Genomic DNA, 18,780 nt, shown 5'->3' with positions numbered 1-18,780 from the left:
AAAAAAAAAAGCCACCCCAACTGCTGCTGATTGCTAGCCGTTAGAGCCCCTGCTACCAATGGAATCGCCGGTGGCCAAAACTTTGGTGCTAGCAACATTTTTATTCAACGAATAATTAGTTCAAGTAACCAGAGAGAGGATTTGATCATATGACCCATTGGCCACCTAAAAATTTTAGTGGCCACTATGTCACTAAACCCTTTAATGATATGTGGCAAAAAAAATTATAAGTAATAAATCAAGCTTCTAACTACTTCTATTTTATAAAAAAACAATGTGTTGTTAATTCCTAAACGGCATTTGTTAATCTAATATGGATAATTATAAATTTGGAGTTTTAAAATTTCATGCATTTTACTTGTTAAAAGTTTAAATGTATTATTGTTAGTCACAAACTTCGTTCAAAAAAAAATTATTGTCAATTACAAACATGTTGTTGTCAAAATTAGAATGTATACTTATTAATAAAAGACTAACATGTATAATTATGCTCATCCAATCAGTTTTTCTAACTTATTAAAACTCAAATAGATTGTTGTCAATTTCAAATGAATTGTTGCAAAAACATAAATATATACTTGTTAATAAAGGACCAATACTTGTATAATTAAGCCCATCTTATCTATTTTTCTAACTTGTTAAAGCCTAAATGGACTGTTATTAATTTAAAATGAATTGTTGTTAAAATCCAAATTGATACTAGTTGTTAAAAGACTAACACATATAATTATACTTATCCTGACAAGTCTTAATTTAGAATAAGTTGTTGTCCAAATTCGAATGAATGTTGAATGCTCCTATAAGGATTTGAAAATGATGAAAGTTCTTCCTTGCCTATTGAACTAGATGAGCTGAATGCTCTTTAATTGTTTATACATGTTTTTAGTATTATTCAGAGAGAAAGAGAGACAAATAGAGAGAGAGAGAGAGAGAGAGAGATTTTCAAACTAGCTAAACGCTTGTCGATTGCACCTAGGACTAGGAGCCAGTTTGAATTTACATCATCCAACGTTTGGAAAACATATTGTCACATTTCGTCATTTTTCACAAGGTTAAAGAGGTTTGGAATGCTCCAAAACCCTCCAGAAGGCTCCCAGCTAACCTTAAGAGTGCTAGAGAGTGCAAGAACATTCTAGAGAAGCCTACACAACTCTAGCCTCAATATTTTAATATTATCTCTAGATTCTTTCATTTAAATATCTAGATATTTGTTAAGAGAATTCTAGAGAATTAATTGTAACCATAGGATAGATTTCATCTCCACCGTCCATTAAGGAGGTGGGAACATTCTAGATCCAAAGGGAGGCTTATAAATACCTCACCCCTCTTCATTTGTAAATCTTCCTGAGTTCTTAGAGCTATAGAACTCTCACATTCTCCAAACTCTCTCTACTCTCCTTTGCCTTCAAGCTTTCCCTTTCCTCTATTTAGCCAAGCATCCTCCTTTCATACGAGTTAGGCTTACTTAGCAACTTCCAGTGAAGATTGTCTAAGTACCGCACGGGTCGAAAGACTAGCCCCATGATAGTTGGTATCAAGCTCGGTTCTACCGTTGTACTTGAAGGAAGGTATTGTACGATGGCAACTGAGGAAGGAAACGTTGTTGGCACAGAAGTACAGGAGCAAGCTCATGCACAACAGGAGCAAGCTCACCCCAGTCCAAGCGAGAGCGAGGCCGGAGCAAGGCACCCGCAGGTGAGTCCCTTGAACCTGGTGTTGTTAGCTTGGAATCTAACATGGAGGAAGTGAGAACTACTATAGGGGGACTCAACGATCAACTCAGCAATCTCATCCAAGAGAATGCTGAGATAACGTAGGCTACCAAGTCGATGATTACAGACCTTAATGATGATTTAGGGGAAGACATTCGTTCCCTCAGACGTGATCTCGCCGATCTCCGCAAATACGTAAGAGATGAGGTGAGGTCTACGCTCTCAAATGGATGAGATTCGTCATGAGTGGAAATCTCATCGTTGTGTGAGTAGCCCTATTAGTGGTAGTACTTCAAACGCCACTTCTTAGGGACTGAAAGTGCCCAAGTCGGCCATGTACAATGGGGCTCATAGTGCCACGATTGTGGAGAACTTTCTCTTTAGCCTAGAACAGTACTTCAAGGCCATAGGAGTCTCTAACGACTTGATCAGAATCAACAATGCTTCAACTTTTCTCTGGGACGTAGCCCAACTATGGTGGCGCAGAAAGCATGCTGAGCGAGAGAAGGGCATCTGCACTCTCAACACATGGGAGCTGTTCAAGTCAGAACTCCGCAAGCACTTTGTTCCCCACAATGCTGAGACAAAGGCTCAAGGTAAGCTTCGTAGATTGAGACAAACTAGTAGTATTCCTGACTACATTAAAGAGTTTACTACCATTATGCTCGAGATCGAGGACCTATCCGACAAGGAGGCTCTTTTCTACTTCATGGACGGACTTAAAGATTGGGCGAGAGTAGAACTTGATAGACGCAAAGTACAAACTCTAGATGAGGTAATTGCTACTGCTGAGTACATAATCGACTACTCCACCAAGTCCAAAAAGCCTAATCCTGGTAACAGTAGAGGAGACAAAGGAGGACAAAAGAAGAATTCCGATCGTAAGGATAGTGGTAGATTCTTTGGTGGCAGTTCTAACAGGATAAACCACCCTCAATCAAGCGTGATGCCTCAAAGCCACTGAAGCCATGCTTCATGTGCGATGGTCTACACTAGACTCGTGACTGCCCCAACCGCAACGCTATGAATGCCTTGGTTGTTGAGATGAAGGATAACCGGGACAAGGAGCAACAAATCGACCTTAGTTCCTTCCAACATTTAAATTCCTTGACTGGACTCTTTTCTCCATCTGAGAAGGAAGAAAAGGGTCTACTTTATGCTGATCTTGCCATTCAGGGCAAGTCCGCCTCTGCCATGCTCGACACAGGAGCATCCCACAACTTCATGGAGGCTGAAGAAGCTAAGAGATTAGGTATCCAACTCAACAAAGGAGAAGGCACCATTAAGGCGGTGAACTCCCCAGCCAAACAAGTCCTTGGGATTGAAAAGGATGTGAAGGTGAAGATCGGGGACTGGCAAGGTACGTTAGACTTTACTGTTGTCCCTATGGATGATTTCAAAGTTATATTGGGACTTGTTTTCGTTTGCAAAGCACATGCCTTCCCTATTCCGAAGCCAAGTCTATGGTGGTCATTGACTCCAACATTTCCGGGTAATCCCCTTAAAACGCTTGGAGAAACCCAACCCTATAATTTCTGCCTTGCAATTCAAGAGGGGTCTCAAGAACTCAGAAGGGTATATTGCCACTGTACGTTTATTGGCCGAGGAAGAGGATGGCCCAAACAAGCCACGGGAAATCTTATCACCTTGCATCCAAGAGGTGCTACAGGAGCACAAGCACGTTATGCCTGACGAGTTGCCTAAGAAACTACCCCCTAAAAGAGAGGTAGACCATCATATCGAGTTGGAGCCTGGTGCCAAACCACTTGCCTTGGCACCTTATCGTATGTCACCTCCAGAACTTGCAGAGTTAAGGAGACAACTGCAAGATCTCCTTGATTCAGGATATATTCAACCATCTAAGGCTCTCTATGGTGCTCCAGTCCTTTTCCAGAAGAAGAAGGATGGATAGTTGTGAATGTGCATCGACTACAGGGCCTTGAACAAGATTACTATCAAGAATAAGTACCTGATACCTTTGATTGCTGACTTGTTCGATCAGCTTGGAAAAGCCAGGTACTTCTCTAAGCTTGATCTTCGATCCAGGTACTATCAAGTACGCATCGCCGCAGGTGACAAGCTGAAGACAACCTGCGTGACGAGATATGGAGCATTCGAATTCCTTGTCATACCCTTTAGACTAACAAATGCCCCAGCAACATTCTGCAGACTTATGAACAAGTTGTTCCACCCTTACTTGGACCAGTTCGTGGTGGTGTACTTGGATGACATCGTGGTGTACAGCAAGACTCTTGAAGAGCATGCTCAACACTTGAAAAAGTCTTTCAGGTACTTTCTAATCACGAACTCTATATTAAGTTGGAAAAATACTCTTTTGCCAAACAAGAGGTGGACTTCTTGAGGCATAAGATCAAGGATGGGAAGCTCATGATGGACCCAACTAAGGTTCAAGCCATTCAAGAATGGAAACCGCCCACCAAGGTCCCAGAGTTAAGATCATTCCTTGGTCTGGTGAACTACTACCAACGGTTCATCAAGGGGTATTCAACTATCGCTGCTCCATTAACAGAGTTGCTCAAGAAGAATAGATCTTGGCAATGGTCATCGGATTGCTAAGATGCTTTTGAAAACTTGAAGCAGATTGTCATGCCCCAAAAATTGGACATGTTCGGCACAGAATATAAGGATAATACCTATATCCCAATAGTCTTTATGCATAAAAACCCTAATGTATAAACCACAAAAATATTTGATAATAAATTAAGCCATCGTCAATACAAACCATACTAACAAAAGGTTAAATATTAAAAACAAAAATTTGACTGAATTTCTCCTTAAAATAAATCTCCCAAAAACAAATTTACAAATATTTTACAAAACAATAGTAGCAGCAAGGAACTCTTTTCCAATCAGCAAATAACAAAGTGTGAATCATAAGGACGAGGACCCTAACTATAGCTTATGTAGAGCACCTGACATAAGAAATTTACTTTAAAGAAGTTTGATTTCAGCTTTTCCTCTCAACTGAATATTACAGCCCTTTTAGGATTTATGGAAGACATAACCTCAGCTGACGTATCTGAGACCAAAATAATAATTTCCATTGAATGACGTCCCAATAATAAATAATAGAGCTTGAATAAAAAGGAAAATTTAAAATAATTGTATGAGTCAAAGAGACAACAGTTTTCATAAAAATGTAATAAACTTTAAAATAGAATATCTCTATAAAATTTTAAATTTTAGTCTCAAATCATTAAACTATCATGGCAAATGTTAATAGGACTTGATTTCAAGAAAGCACGTAAATGAAATAAATATTTATAAATAAATTACTGAATAACATCAATGGAATATAAAATCCTCAAATAATTGGATTCATAATTATAGGGACTTATCAGAATAATTTACAAACGTGGACACACAGTCCACGAGGGTAACTAACCAAACGCGGCTTATGCCATGAAAACAAATGTGGACACACAGCCCACGAGGATAAGTAACCAAACGTAGCCGAAGCCATGAAACAAACGTGGACACATAGTCCACGAGGGTCATGCTAATCAAACGCGGCTTGAAGCCATGAAATCAAATGCAGGTACAAAGTCCACGAATAACCATCCGTCCGTTCCACATGCGTTGGCCATCGCACAGGGCTAGCACCTCCTATAAACACTCTGCTAGCTAGGTGTACCATGGCGCGCTAAGGGCTAACGGAACTGCCGTTAGCAACTAGTGTTCTATATAAAGTCCCTTTTTAAAACCATTTTCAAACATGCGAGAAAATTATCACTTTCAAGATACAGTTCTCATTCTCAAAATCAAACTCGGATGAATACTTTTAAGCATTAAAACTTGCCAGAATCAAATTTCATATCCAATACTCATGCTTGTATTTATTGAATAAATAAAAAGAATTTCAACTTTGAACTCGCGTGAATTATTCTTTATATCTATCCAATATTTGATAGAATAAAAATCTCACAATCAAAGCTCAAACTTTATTTAATTAATCAAATCACATTTCAAATTTGATAAAGCTAATTCCACAAAATAAAGTAATTTTCATCAATAAAATCTCCGATAATCACGTTATTACTATTAGCATGATTTGCAAAAAAAAATGTAATATTTTTGTAAGGAAAATTTTAATTAAAAAAATCAGTTGGGACGCTATCCACTTACCTGTAACAGTTTCAACCTCAAAACTCTTTTCTTTCAGCTCCAATCAAGTTACCCTGCTTACGATTACCATATAATATATAATAAAATCTTCATGAACCTTGCTTTTGAATTAACAAGTCCTATTTTTAAGAGAGTCCACTCAACTAGAATTAATAAAATGATAATATACCTTATAAATCATCAACCATTTAACTCTTAATAATTTAAAACTTCAAACAAAATTTTGACAGCTTCTTAAATACATCCCTTGTTAAAGCCTAATTGAGATATACAAATACTAATATCTAGGTCAAATCATCTTCCTTAAGAAACTATCACTATTAGATACTAAAACAAACAATCTCTACCAATGGACATTTCATCAAACATCTACCATGCGTGAATCCTCCAACCAAAATCCCACGTCCTTTTTAATAAATTTTATTTCCCAAATAATATCACATTTATATTTGAGATAACTTAGCTTGCCTTTTAATTTTTAGTCCAACAAAAATCAAATTTATTACGCAAAGAAATCAAATCCCCAACATCTCATTACTCATGCACAGCAGAAAAATGGGGAACAATTCACAATTCTGATCCAGCCATATACGCACAACACGAGAGAGTTAATGGTCAAAGCTTCTTACCTTAAATCACCATCATCACAAAAGAGAAGAAGAGGAAACTTGGACGCTGAACAGGGGAAGCAAACGTCCAACAGTGATGCTTTATGGGAAACAAAAAGAGTCTGCGACTTTGTCAAGCTCCTACTAGGTGCAAAGAAATAAAGATTCCAACAGCGAAAATAATAAACACACAAGCTGAACACCTTACAAAACTGAACCAGCTGTGACTCAAAACAGGGGAGTCATCTGGCACGGTACACAGGGAAGGAAAGAAACAACTTCAACCGTACCAGATCAAGCAGGAAAATCTCACGATCAGCACCAGCATTACCGACGGCTTGATTTCTCTCGCCCATCCGTGACGTGAACAATGGCGACGAAGACAGCAGCAGACGAGAAAAACAGAGACAGGAAGCACGACTGAGGACCTGGCTTCGTTCGGGAGTAATGAGCTCCCATTTCGCCGGCTGTGAGGGTAGGATAACAGAGAGAGATGGAGTCAGATAACATGTGATGAAAAAGTCCAGAGTTTTGATCTCAACCCTCTCTGCAACTCAGAACATGATTGAAGAAAGAGAAGGAGGAGAGACGAAACTCGAAGCCTGGCCGAAACTCACTCACTCTCTTTCTCTCTCTCACCTCAAGTAGTTGGAGATGGCAGGGGAGAAGGAGAAGACGAAAGAAATGGGGAGAGTTTTCTAGACTCCTCTCATCCTTGAACATCATCCGGAAGAGACGAAGAAAATAGAAAAAAAATCGTGAGCTCTCCCGCTCTCTCCTGCCTGCTTCACCGACTTAGAAGGTCAAAGGAAGTCAAATAATATCTCATGGAGAAATTTACAAAACAAGACTCGAAGTTTATTGGGGAAATTTCAAAAGAAAACCCTATCAACTTTTGTTATTATAATATTTTTTTATAATAAAAGGTAAGGACTTTTTAGTACTTTTCCATAAAAATAAACTAACATTTGGCTAAAGTAAAATTTGGACTCTAGATCTTTATATAAATATCCAGTATAAATTCTAATATGCCATTGCTTTTTCTTTATCATAAAAGGAAAATTAATTAATTATCAATTGGAAGGAAATTTATTTAATTTAAAATTTAGAGTCATTACACAGATGGTCGCGTAAGAGCCTGTTATGTCCTTGTCTGACTACTCTAAACCGTTTGAGGTACACATTGATACCTCAGACTTTGCAATAGGGGGTGTGTTAATGCAAGAAAGACACCCTATTGCGTACGAGAGCCGCAAGCTCAATGACACGGAGAGGCGCTACACGATACAAGAGAAAGAGATGTCTGCCATCATCCATTATCTACGAACCTGGCGTCATCACTTACTTAGGAGCAAGTTCACTATTATGACAGATAATGTTGCTACGAGCTACTTCCAAACACAAAAGAAGCTCAGCCCGAAGCAAGCTTGCTGGCAAGATTTTCTTTCTGAGTTTAATTATCGGTTGGGGTACAAGCCAGGCAAAGTGAACATAGTGGCAGATGCCTTAAGCAAACAAGCCGAGTTAGCCATTCTCTCAGCAAGCATGCCCCCGAATAACTTCCTTGAACGAATCAAGAAAGGTATGTCTCAGGACTCAACCGCAAGCAACTTAGTAAAACTTGCTATCGAAGACAAGACTCAAAGATTTTGGGTGAATGATAGAATACTCTACACCATTGGGAACCGAGTCTATGTGCCAAAATGGGGCAACCTTCGAAGGGATGTCTTAAAAGAGTGCCACGATTCCATGTGGGCCGGACATCCAGGTATGACCAGAACACTTGCTCTCGTACAAAATCATTTCTATTGGCCATATATGCAAGACAATGTCGAAGTATATGTGAGAACTTGCTTAGTATGCCAGCAAGATAAGGTTGAACAACAACATCCTGCTGGTTTACTCGAACCTTTGTCGGTGGCTGAGAGACCATGAGAGAGTGTCTCCATGGACTTCATAGTTGCTCTCCCTAAGTCTGAAGGATGTGGGAGTATCATGGTGGTGGTTGATAGATTCAGTAAATATGCCACCTTTATACCAGCCCCAGCAGATTGCAAGGTTGATGAAGCGGCACGCTTGTTTTTCAAGCATGTCGTGAAGCTATGGGGGATCCCTCACAACATCATCAGTGATCGAGATCCCTGATTTACTGGGAAATTCTGGAGAGAACTTTTCAAGCTCTTAGGGACAGATTTGAATTTCTCAACAAGCTTTCATCCTCAAAGTGATGGACAAACAGAGCGAATCAATGCTTTGTTAGAGCTCCACCTTCGGCATTATGTGAGCGCTCATCAACGAGATTGGGCTAAGTTGCTTAATGTGGCCCAATTCTCTTACAACTTACAGCGAAGTGAGTCGACAGGTAAGAGCCCTTTGAGATAGTTATCGGACAACAACCTCTAACCCCCAATGCACTTGCCATACCATACAAGAGAGATAATCCAGCTGCCTATAAGTTTACCAAGGAATGGCAAGAAGAAGCCAACATTACTAGTGCATGCCTGGATAAAGCTTCCCGAAAAATGAAGAAGTGGGCAGACAAGAAGTGGCGCCCCATTAAGTTTCAAGTAGGTGACTTGGTCATGGTTAAGTTATTGCCGAATCAATTCAAGTCACTACGCAAAGTCCACAAAGGCTTGGTCAGGAGATATGAAGGCCCTTTCCCTATCATCAAATGTGTGGAAAAGGTTGCGTACCAGGTGCAACTCCCTCCCAAGCTTAAGATTCATCTTGTCGTTCATGTTAGTCTCTTGAAGAAATACTATAGAGATGAAGAAGATCCATCTCGAGGTATCTCTAAGAGAGCACTGACAGTGGTCGTCACTGAGTACGACAAGGAGATAGAAGAAGTCCTTGCGGACAGGGTGATCAGAAAGAGAGGAGTTCCCAACTACACTGAGTAGTTAATCAAATAGAAGGGTCAACTAGACTTTGAAGCTAGTTGGGAATGTGAAGACCTCCTGTGGCAGTTCACTGACCAAATCCAACGCTACAAGGAGGAAGGCGCGACGAGGGCGTCGAGAAATCAAGTGGGGGAGAATGTCACGTTTCATCATTTTTCACAAGGTTAAAGAGGTCCGGAATGCTCCAGAACCCTCCAGAAGGCTCCCAGCTAACCTTAAGAGTGCTAGAGAGTGCAAGAACATTCTAGAAAAGCCTACACAACTCTATCCTCAATATTTTAATATTATCTCTAAATTCTTCCATTTAAATATCTAGATATTTGTTAAGAGAATTCTAGAGAATCAATTGTAACCATAGGATAGATTTCATCTCCACCGTCTATTAAAGAGGTGGGAATATTCTAGATCCAAGGGGAGGCCTATAAATACCTTACCCCTCCTCATTTGTAAATCATCCTTGAGTTCTCAAAGTTATACAACTCTCACATTCTCCAAACTCTCTCTACTCTCCTTTGCCTTCAAACTTTCCCTTTCCTCTATTTAGCCAAGCATCCTCCTTTCATACGAGTTAGGCTTACTTAGCAACTTCCAGTAAAGATTGTCTAAGTGCTGCACGGGTCGAAAGACTAGCCTCATGACAATATTCTCACATTCAAAAAGCCAAATGCTATTTGGATACTTAGCTTTACAAAGTGACTTTCTAAAAGCACATCCAAAAGCAATGGAAATGTGGATTTGCCAAAACTCAGCTTGATGAAGCTTTCCAAAAGCACATTTTCTCATATGTTGATAGTCTTGTCCATACTTTTTACTTTTATATCAAATTATTTTTTTATTTTCCTTTCTTTTTCTTCTGAGTCAATGAATTTTTTTGTATTTTCATCCTTTATTTCTTTTTACATTGATTTTTCTTGATTAACTGATAAATTTTCATTGAAATTAATAAAATTAATTAAATAAATTATTAATAATTATTGTGTTATATATGTATATTACTCATTTATAATTTATCCCTACCATCTATGGGAATATATTAATACTCTCTCCATCCAAATTTACAAAACATTTGTTTTTGCAAAATTACACATATAAAAAGGTTCATTAAATAAGACATTTTATCTAATATGAAGCATTTGCATAACAAAAATTACAAATAATAAAAATCAATATCCTTTTTGATAATTGTATATTTAAAAGCATATTTTATTATATATAATAATCCAACCAATTTTCAATTTACTAAACTGATTTTTGAAAAATGTATCTAAACATAAATTTTATTATAACAATTGATTTTCATTAAACTAACTTTTGTCAAACTAAGTGTCAAGAAAGTAACTTTTGACCAACCAAAAACGAAACAAGCACTCAGAGACTTTTATAGATTGCAGACTTGTCTTTTGGATAATCAGCATAAGTACTCCCTAAGGAATTAGAGACTGGGATTCATTAACAACCAAACAACCCACATGGCAAGAAGCAAGCAACGGACACATAAAAACTAACCCTAAATTTCTGAGTTGCCGGCGGGGGGAACAACCATAAATTTAACCTGAAAACACAAAAAAAGAAGCCTACAACAATACTATTGATAGACGTAGAAGTAGAACATATTTGACTGAAAGAACAAGAACACACTTAACTGAGATCAAGCTAAATTGATAGGTCCCAGAACTCAGATCAGGATTCAGGTATTCAACAATCGGGCCTCAGATTTTTCGTTGTCAGAACCAGAAAAGCGATGCCATACCCACACCAAGCCATAAAATGAAGACCGGTCCGCATGAAGGGGCAAGCGTCCACGGTGTAGATGACCTACTGAAATAATAATTTGAAATCAGCTTCAATGTGCATGGCATGGTTCACTTATGAAGTGTTTTTTTTTTTTTACTTTGGAAAAAAATACTTCTTTTTGTAGCAACCAAGCTATTGAAGTATCTTATATGAAGTGTTTTTTCACTTTGATATATATAATTTGGTCTCATTAATACATCATGCCAATATATATATATATATATATATATCAATTGATAAAATTAAATAATAAATTAAATAAGCAAGCAATAAAGCTTCTTAAATTTATCGAGCACAACTTTGAATCCAAAGGATGCAATTAAATCAGTTAATGCTAAGCTTATATACTTAAAATACTTGCTTTCACTTGAATTAAAACATGTGGATCTTTTATAGATTATTTATTTTACAATAAATTATTGTTATTAATTTATTAGCATATTAAGATTCATTTGTCGTGATTTGATTAGATATAAATATATTAAGTATATAAAGCTAAGCAAATAAGTCTTACTAAAAAAAGATTTGATTTGAATATAAATAACAATATTATGAGCTTGATGTGTTCAAAGATCCTAATTTTCATAACTTGAATGTTGTTAGTGAATTATGTCAAAAGTTTGTAAAGGTTGTAAAATCTAATTTTAATCTTTTGATTGACAAATTAGCTTATTGAACTAACTCTCTTGGTGTCCACGGCAACCATTAAATAAGTTTTGTCAACTATAAAATTTATAAAAACAAAGCTTTCCAGTAAGATGGAAGATAAAATTTTCAATAATATAGTAATAATTTATATTTAAAAAATATTGTTGAAAAGCTTATTACAAATATGATAATTGATGATTTTTATATCATGAATCAACGGGAAGTTGTTCGTTTCTTTTGATCCCTTGGAATGGACACTCGCTCCCCTATTTCTTACTGTTCATGAGGGGTGAGAGATAACTGTTCCCTGCAATTTCAAAAGGAATAAATTAGACCTGAAAATCATAATTTTATTAGTTCATCCAAAAATAGATCCCAAGCATAAAATGAGCTTGACCCAGATCCAACAAGAATGGCTAAATCCAACATTTCGTGGCTCATGATTTATGACATTGCTTGGCTTTGGGCGTCTTCTTTGCATTCAAATATACCCCATGTATTCATTTTGTTAGAGTTCTGACATTTATTATATGCATGTGTTAAATAATTTAATAAATATTAAATACATCACTATTATATTTTTTTGTTAAATAAATCAAAATAAATTTAAAAATATGAAGAAATTAATCATTTGTTATAACCAATTCATAATATAAGGATTGAGTTACAACAAGCTAAAATTTAAAAATTGAGTTGCAACCAAGTGAAAAGTAGAGAGATCAATTAATTAATTTTTTTCATATAATATTATATGCAAATTTATGAATATTTACCCTAAAATTCATGTTTTTTTTGTAATTTGCACGTTGAAAATTAATTTTGATTAAAATCATCCAAACACCTTTACATTATAACATAATTAATTATAATAAAAATTTATTCTGTTAATTAATTTTTTTTCATAATTAATTATATCTAACAAAAATTTAAAGGGTCCTAAATCAAACACGGGCGTTCCAAACCAATGAAGGAAGCTGAGAGAGATGGAGATGTTACTGTGGCGTTCAACGATCACAGGGAAGTGATAGTGATAAACTAATAATTAGACAATAATGTGTGAACTGCCCCGATTTCTTTTTGTTTTTTTTTTTTCCTTTTGTGTAAAAAAACTGCCACCGTACCATGATTTCTTGGCATGCATAAATCTGCGAGTTTGTGAGGCATGTGCTGCCTGGCGTATCCCCGGCATCTTATTTCATTTTCGCTTATATTTAAGGTGTAAAAATTTTAGGAAAAAAAATATATGCAAGTACTTATAATTTTACTTAATTTTGAATTAAGTTCTTGGAGTTTATTGTGTTTTAATTGAGTAAGTATAGTTTAATTAATTAAATTTTTTTAATCCTTAAAAGTTAAAATTCTTACATTTTTTCTTTAAAAAAATTAAGAAAATTTATATTTTTATTAAATGATGATATGACTTTAGAATTAATTACATAATTTTTATAAACTAAAAATTTATATAATTAGGTTGTTTTCTAAATATTTTTATACATGTAAAATTTTCACAAAAAATATAATAAAAATATATACTTTGGATTAAATCAAATTTTCTTTTTTTTTATTTTGACTAAAAGTATTAAATTTTCTGCAAATTCTAAGAGTGTTTTTGTTTTGTAAAATTTAATAATTTTTTATTAATTGTAACCTTTATGGGTCAACATATATAATAGATAAAATTATAAATAAAAATAAATTATAGGGACCTATTTTGAAATTGAATGAAAATGTAAGGACCTGAAAGTATATTTTTTCAAAATTTTATCAAACACTTAACTATTATTAAATGAGACTTAACCCTAGATAAAGATATAATTCATCCTTAAACTTTTTCTTAGAAGCGTTATACACGTAGTAGTGATCCTAAATAATTTTTTTTAAAGAGAAATAGTGCCCTCTGTTAAATATCTATTAAGTTGACTATTAATTGGCTGAGAAAGATTTAAAAAATTATATAAAAGGATCTAGAAAATTACGGAAATGAATCTTTATAAGAAAATTAATATCGATTAAGTCCTTTAATTAATTGAAAATAAATTCTAATAGATTAATATTATTTCTTACTCATATGAAAGATTAAAATTTATTTTAATCAATTATTTTGACTGACTACTAGGTGATTATTACATTTCTATTGTCAGCAATAACATGGATAAGTAATTATAAATATTAATTTTTTAAATGATATCTTATACAAATATTACAAACTTAATATTTTATAATTTAATTATTATTATTTAAAAATTTTCACACAATTTATAAATCAAATCTTAAAATATACAAATTTTTAAAGGAGGACTTATTAATTTTGGAAAAGACTTATAATTTGTCATATTATTTAAATTTTCAAGTCACCCATAAATTTTAGAAAAACTAGTTGAATCCATGTTCAAAAGATGATTATAAATTTTATATGAATATTTATAAATAATTAAATTTAAGTTATTAAATATTTAGATATTTTAGCAAGATTTTATTAAACCAAATATAATATTTTTTTAACTTCTTATTGTTGTTTCAAGCATTGGGTGATTAGATAATCAGCCAGTAGTTGGTCAAAATAGTTAGTTAAAATGATATTTTTCATATTTTATATGTATAATTTAAGGAACTTAATTAGTTTTAATTTTGTTGTGAGGTTATTTTATGAAATTTTTTGAGTCCTTTTTTATAATTTTATAGGATATTTTATGTAATTTTTGGACCAACTAACAGTTAAAATATTTTTTTCCTCCTTAAAAAATTATTTAGGCTAATATTGGCCCACCTTTGGGTGTCTAACACACCTAAAAAGAGTTTAGGAGTAAATTAAGTTTTTAACCCTAAGCTAAAATCATAGCTTCCTGTGCTTGTGCTTTCATGTCCCATTTTCAGTTTCTTTTTTTTTTATAAAATATCTTCAAAAGGAAATTGGAGGAAGATAATTATGAACTTTTCTCCAGGCCTGCCCGGTTCAAGCACATGATGGTGACTTATGCTTTAATTTGTTGCAGCACAGCAGAATACAGCCCTTTGTGGCATACATTAACAGCCTAGCCTATATTTTCCAGCAAAGTCAATGTGGTGAATTCAAATTCCCATTTTGAAATAGGTCATTGGGAAGTTTAACCTTTCCCCCCTAACATTTCCTGAGTTATATTAATGGGGGTTGTGATTTTTTAAAGCACATTGCAACTTAAATCAAATATGTAATAATTGGATGTGAATTCCTACATAAATTTTAATTTTAAATCTCTCTAAGTCAACTCCACGTTGTCCAAAATGTCTCATTGAGTATTTAAGTATTTTCCATTTGTTAAGGATTTAATCTAAGGCTGTTTATTTGTTCCTTTTTCTTTCTTCATTTGTTTTTTTTGTGGGCTGAGTAAGGTTTTCCTAGCCCAGCTTTCTTGCGAGTTAGCCCAGCGCGAGCCCATGAACAGGTAGCCCACATCTGTCCAACCTGTAACTCATATTTCCATTGTTGATTTTACATATGTTGCAGCTCTATGTTTTGAAGAACACGAGGAAAACTGTTGACATTTATGTTCGATGCAAGCTCACTCAAATCAACACTTTAAATTCTATTTTGTCAAGTCATTTCTTATTAATCTTAGCTCGTCTTCGTGCTTGAATCTGCTGGGCCAAGTTTTCTGTGGATTATGAGTGGCAAGTCGAACTGTAACATTAAGATTATTACAATATGCAGCGCTATCAAGGTAAGAAAAACAAGGCAAGAAAATAAACTTGTTATGTGATCATGTCATGACTTGTTGTATTACTCCTCGATCATCTTTAAGCTTTAACCAGTGCTCTTCTTATCTAAAAATTTGCGTTGTTTATATAATTTGTCGTGCAAGCAAGGTAAGCAAGAAGTCAATTATGAATTAGAGATTGATCATGTTAAATGGGATTCGTCCTCATTGATTCATTAATTAGTTAAGCAAATTATTATTTTTTATTGTACATACATGTGTTTCTTTTAAAAGCAATCTTGTTTGACATATGGTGAGACATTAGATATAAGTATGTCTCTCAATAAAAGTTCAAAGATATGAAACTATTATACATTATGAGAAAACAGTGATAAAGTACGTATATTTTCATGATGTTATTGTCTTTAATAACGCCCCCCACACCTCAAAGTTTTATTAAAATGAGAATAGGCCTCATCCACTTGGACATTAACGCAACCTTCTTGCATCTCTCATGAGGATTTCCCACCTCCTTCATGACATCTCTATTATTAACTTGATTCAAATTGAGGCGTGCCTTATTATAACCCAATACAATAATAGCCTTGGCTTTGGAATAAATTTGATGACAGGCAGAATCAATATTGTCAAAGATTTTTTCTTCTTTTCTTTTGCTTCCAAGATAAGCCAACAGATAACAAAGCCGTTTGTATTTATTCCTTTTTTCCCTTCATTTCTTTATATCGCCAATTGGGAGGGAAAACATAAAGGGCATTTTCATTAATAACTGAACGACCTACATGGCAAGGAGCAACGTATGCATAAAATATGACTCTAAATTTCACCTGAAAAAGAAAAAGCTACAAACAATACTACTGATAGACGTAGAAGTAAACACATTTGACTGAAATCAAGCTAAATTAATTGGTCCGGCAACCCAAATCAGGGTTCAGGTATTCAACAATCGGGCTTTAGTCAGACTCCAAACCAGAAAAGCAATGCGATGTCAAGCAAAAAAGTTGAAACCAGTCCCCATTCCTGCCCCTACGCCGCCTGCTGCTCCGCCGTGTAAATGCGTCTGCAGCAACGGTGTGGTCGTGGATGACTCATCACCGATGTAGATGAAAGGGTGCATAACAGACGTCGAATTCACCGCATGGCCGTATCCCAGCACGTGCCCGATTTGGTGCTTCACCTCCCACTCCAAGTCCAGTGGGTCGGCCTCCGTCATGACATCGGTGCCGACCCAGTTCTCATCGGAGTCCAAGTAGATGACCCAACTTGGCGTCGAATCCGACACGGTGGTGCCTACCACCCCTAGCTTCCCGTCCAACGGCAAGAACACGATTCCAATATCACTTTGATCGGACCACAGCGTCTCTGTGAAGGTCTTCCCATCGAGCTCCTTCTCCCACCAGCTGAAAGCGTCAGCGACCGTAGCCTTGAACGCAGCCTCGGATAATAGCTTCACATTATTTGCAGGATAAAAACCATAAGTGAAATCATTCTTATTCAAAGGGGACATCCAGTCAATAATCTTCTCCGAGTCGTCCTCTGACACAATGGAGTCGCCATTTATAACATCAGGAACGCCACATCGCGGCTGCGTGATCAGCGAAACGGTGCGGCTGTCTGGCTGGCCAGTGACGTCGAGATTGTAAGTCCGCTGAAAGACTCGCAAGGCTGATTTGAGGTCTTCCGTGAACTCATCGGAGTCAGGATTCAAAGTGTCTTTATGGTAGCCAGAGAATTGAAGATAGCGTCTTAGCGTGGATAAGCCCTCGATGACATCTCCTAGTTGAAGTTGCGAGTGTGGGCTTATATTGGAAATACTGCCGAAACCCTTATCAGACAACGAGGGATATTCAGATGAATCTACTACAAAGAGAAGGGACGAAATGACTATCAGAATAATAAAATCTCTTGTCATTTTTGTGTTTCCGAAAATTGTGTGTTGGTTTGGTGGGAGAGATCCTAGTGTGGTTAAATAGCCAGGGAACGCACTCTTTTCTGTATCGTCATGGGTTAAGTTCCTTGTGGGACTATCAACGCTCTTCACTCTTGACTTGAGACCATATCATCGTTGACTTAGTTTTTGAGATATTTCTCTACTGTACCAACGTCATTACTTCTTTTGAAACTATTCCGCCAAAAAAAAAAAATTCTTCTTCCTCCCTTAACTTCGGATCTACCATGGAGCCTCTTCTTGGGGGCAAAAAAATAACAATAATAATCTCCTCCATCCCTCGGCTAGTTTCAAATCTGTGATGCAGCCTCTGTCGGAAAAAAAATATATATATATCTTTCATCCCTTAGCTAGCTTCAGATTTGCAATGGAGAAGACAAATGAAGGCGTAGAAGGAATTTGTTGTCTCCTCACAGTGAGAAAATAAAGTGGTTTAATCGAAAGAGGGGCCTTTTCATTTCTTTCCCTCCACTTTCCTCCACTTCTCCCATCCTCACCATTCAAATTATTTTATTAAATAATTTTTTAAATAATAAAATTAATGAATGGTGGGGATGAGAGAAGTGGAGGAAAAAAAAGTGAAGAGACCCTCTTCCTGATTTAATCTTGCATGGGAAGGCATCGATGGAGGACATAGATCGAATGGTCATTGCTAAACGTTGTCGTGTCATGGGTTCCAGCATCTAGATTGGAGAACAGTGAGCGATCTAGAAAAATTTAGTAATGAGAGCAATATTTATATTAAATATAAATATTAATAGCTTTTAAAAAATATAATTTTAAGTAATATATAAATAAATTAAATGAAAAGTTTAAAAATATATCTTAATGTTATTTACATCATAAATTTATTTTTATTATAAATAAAAGGGTAAACAATATTTTTAAATATGTATGTTTGGTAGTTTTAAAGAAAATGTGAAGCAATTGATTTTTTATGGCTGCACTTGCAATTTTAAAGAGGGGGCAAGTGTATTTTAAACAAAAAAGTAAGTGTAATTTTTACAAATTTTACAGGGACAATTGCCCCCTCTTTCCCCAACATGGTTATGTCCCTGTTGGAGAATGTAGTTGCTTGCCGCTGAACATTATCCTGTTGTGTGTTTGAGCATCCAGATTGAATAATGCCGTTGCTCGCCACCTCCCATGAGCATCCACCCACCATGCACCATATCAAAGAGGGAGGAGAAGGTGACCAAAGAGGAAGGAGATAGAAGCATGTTCTTGATGAAGACTTGATGAAAACGAAGGGCATTTTGGTCTAGAGATTTTTTATCCAAGATTAAATTTTTAGTACTGCCTCCCCCATGGGTTTCTTCAATCCCAACT

General features: G+C 35.7%; 1 protein-coding gene across 1 annotated transcript; it reads right to left on the bottom strand.

Annotated features, from left to right (window-relative positions):
* Window positions 1-16,491: 16,491 nt before the first annotated feature.
* LOC129322426 (metalloendoproteinase 5-MMP-like) lies at window positions 16,492-17,415 on the bottom strand. The gene has a single exon (XM_054968753.1). It carries the CDS (start codon window positions 17,413-17,415, stop codon window positions 16,492-16,494), a length of 924 nt encoding a protein of 307 aa, XP_054824728.1.
* Between the last annotated feature and the right edge of the window lie 1,365 nt (window positions 17,416-18,780).

Source organism: Prosopis cineraria, unplaced genomic scaffold (genome assembly GCF_029017545.1).
Source record: "Prosopis cineraria cultivar Desert tree isolate PC_DT_omini unplaced genomic scaffold, ASM2901754v1 PC10, whole genome shotgun sequence".
NCBI classification, from domain to species: Eukaryota; Viridiplantae; Streptophyta; class Magnoliopsida; order Fabales; family Fabaceae; genus Prosopis; species Prosopis cineraria.
The sequence above is the reverse complement of the archived record's forward strand: the minus strand, read 5'-3'. Positions and strand labels throughout refer to the sequence as shown.